Source organism: Leptonychotes weddellii, chromosome 2, assembly GCF_054177405.1.
Source record: "Leptonychotes weddellii isolate Sample4059 chromosome 2, ASM5417740v2, whole genome shotgun sequence".
Lineage (NCBI taxonomy): Eukaryota > Metazoa > Chordata > Mammalia > Carnivora > Phocidae > Leptonychotes > Leptonychotes weddellii.
Window position 1 is genome coordinate 178116151 of NC_138370.1, and position 8163 is coordinate 178124313.

General features: G+C 67.7%; 1 protein-coding gene across 2 annotated transcripts in view; it reads right to left on the bottom strand.

The window, feature by feature from the left end:
* The window catches only part of FGFRL1 (fibroblast growth factor receptor like 1), a 13509-nt gene extending 6472 nt beyond the window's left edge, over positions 1-7037 (bottom strand). The window contains exons 1-2 of one of the 2 annotated variants that reach the window (XM_081812807.1): positions 6719-7037; positions 6083-6177 (exon numbers count right to left, since the gene is read on the bottom strand). In XM_081812807.1, the coding sequence (XP_081668933.1) occupies positions 6083-6161 (79 nt within the window). In that variant the 5' untranslated portion in view covers positions 6162-6177; positions 6719-7037. Of the gene's footprint in view, positions 1-6082; positions 6178-6368; positions 6497-6718 lie in introns of those variants that run through there. The other variant, XM_006746767.3, reaches the window with a different exon arrangement.
* Positions 7038-8163: the final 1126 nt, after the last annotated feature.

Genomic DNA, 8163 nt, shown 5'->3' on the forward strand with positions numbered 1-8163 from the left:
CCCCAGACACTGTCCCCCAGATGCACCCACTCTACCCACAGACAGTCCCTCAGGTACATGCACACACAGAGAGACATACCCCAACAGTGGATGCAGACTCCCCACACCAGCGACCCCCTTGCCCCACCTGCTGAGAGCACCGTTTCCCAAGGTTTAGCAAAACAAGGTTCCACTGGAACCTCAGCTGATGTCCCTCCCATCCCAGTGGGCCCTAGGAGGGCTGAAGGGGGCAGGGCCGCTGGGAAGGAGGGAGGGGTGACACGTGATGGAGGTAGAGGGACAGGACCCCCAACTGCAGCCTATCCCATGCAGTTTTCACAGACCCTCGGGGGCCACCTGAAGCTCAGCCCCCCACACCTCACTAACCCTCACGGCCTCTGCACTGCCTATCCCCTCCTGATACACCTCCCCAACACCCCCTCCTCCCTGCCCTCCGCCGGGGGCTGCAGTGCCCCTTTCGGGTGAACCACGTCTGAACCACAACCAAGGCCCTGCTCTGTTCAGGTCTGTCCAGGGCCTGGCTGTGGGGGCATTCCACGTGTCAGCTTCTGCCTCCCTCCACTGCCCAAGGCATTCGTGACCTGCAGACCCTGAGCACCCTTCCCAAGGAGCTGGACCAGGCACTGCCCCTCCCCGGGGCCCCATGTGCCGGGGGCTTCACCCCATACCAGCCCACGCCGCCCACACTGGGGCCACGGACACAGGTGGAAGTGAGGGGTGCAGGAACCACGCGGCCAACACATCGGGGCTGGCTCCATTCCCAGTCAACCCTGAGAAGCCCCAGAAATTTCCAGCCCGGAAGGAACCCTCTGGGTGGGGGTAGGTGGTCGTCAGGCTGACCTCGTTGGGACTGGCCGTGAAGTGACATTGGACGGCCAGCCAGGAGCCACCAGAGCCCTCCCCTCCTGGAGAAGTCAAGTGGCCTGGAAAAGAGGACTCAAAGGACAGTGTGACGGGGCCTGAGCAGAGGGCAGGGAGGGGAGGCAGGGCCTACCTAGCCTGGCTGGACACCCTGGACCAGGCAGGGCAGGTGGGCACTCTCTGGGAGAGTGGGGGGGGGGTCCCTGTGCTGATCCCCGCGGTGAGCAAACACTGGTGGGGGGGCGGAGCTGGGAAGGCCCAGCCACGGCGGCCCTGGGGCCAGTACCCTCCCCAAGAAGGCCTAGGAAGCAGGGAGGCCAAAAAGAGGGGGCACGGATGAAGACCACCACAGGGTGGCCATGAGAGGCGGGGGTCAGCCTCTGCCCTGGCTCTGAGCCACGCAGTAACACACACACACACACACACACACACACACACACACACACACACACACGGGCTCCTAGTCAGCAGGCCCAGGGCGGCCCCTGGGGGCTGGACCCACGGGATCTGCAACGGAACTGGTAGGACCCGAAGGGCAGGTGGTTGCCCCAGAAACCAGGCCGTTCTGGGTGCAGGAAAGGGACAGCTTGACCCACCGAGCAAGCAAGCTGGCTGGGGTGTCCTGTCCAACCCACTGCCCAGGAGCAGCACAGCGTAAGGCAACGGGCTGGGTGGGGCCCACTAGGTCCGTCCCCTGCCCAGGAAGCGCCCGGGTGGACCTCCAGCAGAGCCCTGACCAGGGCTCCTCCTCTTCGCCATTCCCAAGGCACACACGGGAGCCACAGAGCGTCCCCTGACATGCTGTTGCCCTGGGGGTCCCCACAGGAACTGCCACAGAACCCACCCAGAGGGCTCAGCTGGATGCCCTGGTGGCTGCGTCCAGAGCTTGCCAAGTCTGCCACACTCCAAGCGGACCCCTGCCCGCACCTGCCACCCATCCCCCACCTCACAGAACGTCCTGCACCTAGAACTGGTCCAGCATCACTGGCTCCCCAGAGGGGCCCAGCCCCTGTCCCAGCAAAGGAACCAAGACGGACCCGGTCCACTGGGCCTCCCTCACATGCTGGTGCTGGACCCAAAGGACAGGGTAACATGACAGGAGGCCCAGACCACCCGAGGGCCTCGCCCGCTGTGGCCTCTAACCCGATGGCTGGGTGTTTCCTGAGCCTGGGGCCCCAGGGCCAGAGGCTGGCATTTAGGCACCAAGGTGCCAGCTTCCTGCGAGGGCTCGGGCGCTGGGCAGCCCAACGCCCCCGGCAGCCTGGGCAAGCCCCGGGCCACCGAGCCCCGCGCTCCCACCCACACCTGCTCCACCCAGCCCCCGTGTCCACGGCCAACAGCCCACAGCCAGCTTCTTGCGGACAGACCCAAGGGCATGGCACTTCGGCATGCCGGGACCCCTGCGGTCCCTGAAGGCTGCAGGGTGCGGCTACCCAGGTCATGGCGCACGCGGTACCTGCTGCCGGGCTCCACGGTGAAGCCCGCGGGCCCTGCTGGAATGGGCCGGCCGCTACAGAGTGCAGGGGGCGCTGGCCGGTGGCCCTGGCTCTCCTGGGGCTCAGCACGGTGGAGTTGGAGGGGATCACTGCCCAGCGGGGGCCCAGGCCAGAGCTGGGCCCAGCTCCCTCCCCACTGCCTGCTGACCCAGGCCCCATTATTTCTTCACAGTGCAGGGCTTGTGTAAATCTCTAGCAAACTGGGGAAGAAAGCCATTGTTTCCTGCCAAGAAGGGAAGCCCTGGGGGTCAGCAGGCCTGAGGCTGGAGCACTGTCCCTGCCACACTGTCTCCAGCATTTCAGGGACAGTCCTGGAAGCCCCTGCCTCAGGCTGGTGCTCCCCAAGGGGGCGGTCCATGTGGGACGAAGGGTGTGCAGGGCCCCCCAGGCCCGCCAGCCTCGAGGCCTTGCCCCCAGCCACTCACGGGGCGGGGGGGGGGGCAGGAAGCCAGCCCCCGGGACGCCCCCAGCCCCTGCTCCCTGCACCCCAGCCAACCAGCCTCTCAGCCCAGTCCTGGCCTGTGCCTACTCATGGCCCCCAATCCAGCTACACCAAGGCACCTGTGGCCCCAGGATGTACACCCTAGTCAATGTGACCTGCCCACCTCTCCCCAGACTATTGCCCCACCTGGAGGCCTTTCCTCTCCTCACCTGACCAGTGCCCACATCTCCTTCCGGGCTGTGCTGCCTATCCTCTCCCCAGGCCCTCACCCCACCTCCCCTAGCCTTCCTGGACTGTGGGCCGCCTAGCTGCCACTCCAGCCTGAACTAGCCCAGGGCAGTGGCCCCTGCTCTCCGTGGGCCCCAAGAGTAGCCACGCTGGACACCCACGGGCCTTGGCCAGGAGCACGCAGTGACCACCACGAGGAAGATGGCAGGCAGACTAGGTGGCAGCACGGGGTGCAGCATCTGTGGGGTCTGGACACAGTGGCCCGGGCACACCCTCCCCTCCACGTGCTGATCCTGCCCACGGAGGCTGTCACCTGGACATGCCAGGGCCGCAGTCACTGGGAAGGCACAGAGGGCCAGCCACCAGCAGGGAAACGGCCAGCAGCAAGGCCCTCGGCCTGCAAGACCACGCCTGCCTCCGCGAGCACGGTTAGCAGTGCCTGAACCCCAAGCCGGAGGCTGAGGCCACTGCTGGGAAAAACCAACATTTCCCCATGGCACTGGGCGGGGGTTGAAGGCCCATTGATTCCCGCACAATGAAGAAGGAGCCTGCGGTAGGAGTTTCCAGGCCCAGCCAAAGGCGACTTTGTTCATAGCTCCCTCCTCCCCCCAGAGGGGACAGTGATTTATTTTCTCTTCCAGGAGTGGGGCCCGAGACATAAATGGGGCGGCTGGCCTGCATCCCCACCTCACAGTGCCTGGGCCCAACTCCCGCACATCCACCTCAGCCGGGGCTGCGCACTGGCCCACCGCTGCCCGGAGGGGTTGGGGGGAAGGCCCCCTGCGGCCTGGCCAGAGGCCAAGGCCAGCCGGCACACATGCACATCATGACAGCCCTCCCGCTGAATCACACACACTGGCGGACCCTCCCCAACACAGCCCGCATGGCAAGAAGGCACCATCCCCGTGGAGTGGGGCACCCAGCGGCCGGCACCCAGCCCCGGGGGGGCAGCGCTCGGCCCTACCAGGGCAGGCCCGCAGGGTTCAGAGGACAGGGAGGTGACCTCGAGGGCTGGCTGCTCAGAGACCTGTCCACTGCATCCTCCTTGGAAAAGTTCAAACGGGACAACCCCTTCCACATGTTCTTCTAAAGCTATTTGGGTAGGGTATGTCATTCGGAACCTCTCAAGTTCCCACTGTGAGAAACCCGAATCCTATCTTCCCTCAAATTTGGAAAAAGCTGTTTAAGACAAACCCACCATGATTGTGAAACTTCCAGAAAGGGGAACTTTAAAAACATGATCTGAGTCTGGAGACGCGCTGACTCCAGAAAGCGTGACGCACGGGGAGGACAGCTTTCAGAAAACAGCCCGGCTCTCTCTGCACCACTCTGCCCGCCTAAAGGAAGTCGGTGCTCGGCCTGCTCACCCACAGAGCCGGACGCACCGAGCGGCCGTGCCCCTCAAGGCCAGGCCTGAAGCAGAAGCCAACACAGTTCAGGAGCAGGGGTCCCCAACACCCCACCCCCAAAGCCACACAGGACCTTGCCCTTGGAGAGTAGCTCTCAGGTCCCTGCAGCCACTAGGGCTGTGCACGGCCAGCGTGAGGGCCGGGGCTGGAGACCAGGCGCAGGCCCCAGGCCAAGGCGGAGGGGAACAGAGCAGGGTGTGGCCCCTCCAGGGCCCCCTGGCACCGAGGCAGGCCCTGCCGCCCGCTGCCATCGCCCGCTGCCATCCACCTCTCTGCGGTGGGCTCCGGCCAATGACCAGGCCAGGACAGCGGCCTCCAGAGCTGGCTGAGTAGCCAGAGGACAGGCAGGTGTGGGAATGAGGGGAGTCCAAGCAGATAAAAGAGGAGTCAGAATCCAGGCTGCCGGCCACCGGGGCGGGGGGGCTGCCTTGCTGGGTATGACCTGAGTGCCCGCTGTGCCCAGGACACTGCCAGGCCCAGCCACGCCTGGACAGCCCCCACCCTTAAGCCACCGGGCCAGTCCCCAGCCGGGCAGGCGGGGGGGTACTGTGGCATTAGGCCCACCTGGGCTGCCGCCTGCCACCCAACACCCAAACGTGCCCATATAAGGCCGGGTTGGGCTCGGTGTACCCGCTGGGTGGCGGGGGGAGGGGTGCGAAGCCTCAGAGGACTGGTGGACAGGGCAGGGACGTTCCTGAGTGGTCAACACACCCAAAGGGCTGGCCTGGCCAAAGGGCCCGCCTAGCTGAGAAGCCAGCGCAGAATATGGCGGGCGGGAGTCCGTGAACATGTATGTCCCATCACCCACCAGCCAAGGATGTACCTTGCTGGGGCTGCGTACAGGGGCAAGGGTCCCTCAGGAGACATTCCGGGCCTGCCTACTTGGACATCAGGTGTGTGAGCATGCATCTAAGTCCTGGCATTGCACACGCCGACATGCAGCCTGAAGCAGGTGGTCCTCTGGGTGGGCCTTGAGACAAGCCCCCACCCCTACACCATGCAGCAACTCCACGTTCCCGACACTCCATCCCCCCAGCCCCTACCCTCTAACTTTCTAGGGATGGGCAAGCTCAGGACACAGGGCTGGGTCATGAGTCCCAGACACTAACAATGTCCCCACTGTCCTCAAACCCCACCCTGGCCACCATGGGGGTCTCTGCAGGTTCCCAGGGGCCTACCCCACCAAAATCCCCAGGATAACCAGCTGCCCTCAACTTCAGATACATATGGACATGCGTGCGTCCCGAGGGGCACTGGGGCCAGAGCCCACTCTGCCAGCAAGTGTGGGGCCCCGCAGGTGAGCCGGGGTGATATTTCGGTGAGAGGGGCCCTGTGGGTGAGGTGTGCCCCCTCAGTGAGCATGGAGTCCCAAGGGTGAGCTGGTGGTGAGCTGGGGATGAGCTGGGGGACCCTACAGATGAGCTGGGGAGGGGCATGGTGAGCTGGCGCACCCCATTGGCAAAGGGGGGTGTACCCTGGGGGTGAGCCCGGGGGCCCAGCGGTGAGTAGACCCGCCAAGCTCGGGGCCAGTAGGGGCGGGGCGCAGGCACGCGCGCCAGCCGGGCACTGTGGCAGGGTTCAGGGCCGGGAGGGAAAGGGGCGGCGCTGGCGCAGGCCGGGGCGCCGGGCTGGGCGCCAGGACTCACCTCGGGCGGCGGCGGCCGGCGGGAGGGCCCCCAGCAGCAGCGGGGGCAGCAGCAGCAACAACGTGGGGCTGGGCGTCATCTTGGCCTGTCCGGACCTGGAGGTATTGAGGGTCGGTCACTGGCGTACGAGATAGGGGTCGCCGCCCTCTAGCCCAGGGCGCCGGAGCCGGCTGCGGGGATCGGGGTGCGGGCCGCCCCGCCTTCCCTGCCAGCGCTCCGGGCGGAGGAAGCAGCGGCGGGGAGCACCGTGGGTATCAAAGGCAGACAAAGGGTTTACACTAATTACCGGCCTCCCCCGCCGCCCCCAGTCTCTAAACACCGTCTGGATTCCTGGCGCTTGTAACTCAGGCCCTGCCCGCGGGACACACAACACCGGCGGCCGCGCAGATAATCGCCAGCGCCATTAGCGGACAAATTTGCGCTTGGGGGGGGGGGGCCCACGTGGGGTGCAGGGGCGGGGGCGGGGCGCGGACAGGACCACTGGCTCGGCAGGGGCGGCGGCGGCGCGTGCACCGGGCCATCCGGGACCTGGACGCTCCCAGCCCCCGGCCAGATCCCGGACCCCGGACCCTGGTCGTCCCCAGTCGGGCCTCCCAGTCGGTCCCCCGGGGGTCTCGGGCGCGCGGAGGGGCTCACCTCGGCGGGGCAGGCGGGCAGCGGGGCTCAGGGCCGGGCCCGCGGGACGCGCTGCGCGGTCATCGCCGCCCGGGGCGCCTCACCCCGGCGCCCCGCGCCCCCGGGCCCGGCCTCGGGACGGGGCGGCGCTACCTGGGCGCGGGCGGCTCGGGCCAGGACCGGCGCCGAGGCCGGGTCCGGAGGCAGCGCGGGCGGAGGGGTCGAGTCCAGGGGCTGGAGGCCGGGGCCGGGGTCCCGGGGCGGCGGGGCGAGGGGCCCGGGGCGCCGCGCCGCGAGGCGTCCTTCCCTGCGGGGCTTTGTCAACTCTCCCGGAGCGAGCGCCGAGCCCGCCGCGCGCCCCGCCCCGACACAACTTCCCTCCAATCGGCTCGCCCCGGCTCGCCCCGCGCCCGCCCCGTGCCCGCCCCGCGCCCAAACTTTCCCCCAATCCGCGCGTGCCCGCCCCGCCCGCCGGGCTCTGGGCCTTAACCCTCGCGGTGCGGGCGGCCTGCGGGCGGGGCGGCTCCCCGGGGCGCGGCCCCGCCCCCAGCCCCCGGCCTCCGCCCGCGCCGGGCCGAGCCCGGCCCCCGGCCCCTGTCCGCCCCACCCAGCCCAGCCATCCCCTCCCCGCCCCCGTCCCGCCCCCACCCCACCCCCGCCACGCCACGCCTCCCCGGCCCCCGCCCCGTTTGTCCCCGCCACCCCAGCCTGGCTCCCCGCCACCCGGGTCCCCAACCCCACCCCGCCCCGCAGCTCCCCACCCTGCCCCGCGCGCCCCCAGGTGCGGCGGCGCCCACCCCATACCTGCACCCACCGTGCCTGAGCACTCCTGGTACCCTCAGAGCTGGCCCCGATCGAACCCACGGCCGCCCGACCTCTGGCCAGCCCTGACCGCAGCTAGGCCATCTCCTGGTTGCCCAGGACGGGCGGACAGGATGGCCGCGGAGCTCTCCGGGCCTCGAGATCCACGTCCTCGGGGAGCCGCTGGGAGCAGTGGAGAGATCTAAGAGCCAGCTCGGGTCCCAAGCGGCTCCGGGAGAAGGGAACAGGTCTCAGGTGAAGTGGGGCACAGAGGTTCTGCCCCGGCGCCCCGGCTCACCCCGCAGCCTGGACGGAAGGCAGTATGTTTCTAGCGCCCGCCTGTCACTGCGATGGTAACCCCAAGGACACTAACAATAGTAAGAGGGACCAACACACATCGCGCCTTCTTTGATCCTCACAGGCAGGCAGGTGCCTTGCTGTCACCTGATGCAGATGAAGGAACAAAGGCACAGAGAAGGCAGGTAATTCGCCCAAGATTTCCCAGTGGGCAGTCAGCATGTCCAGGACTGAAACCACGTGTTTTGGAGTCCAGCTTTCCTGGCTGTTTCTCCACACTGCCCCAGCTGCCCTTGCCCTGCTCAGCACCTGCTCTGCCCCGCCTCCCCCACCCTCACCCACCAGGGCCTCTTCCCCATCCTCTCTGA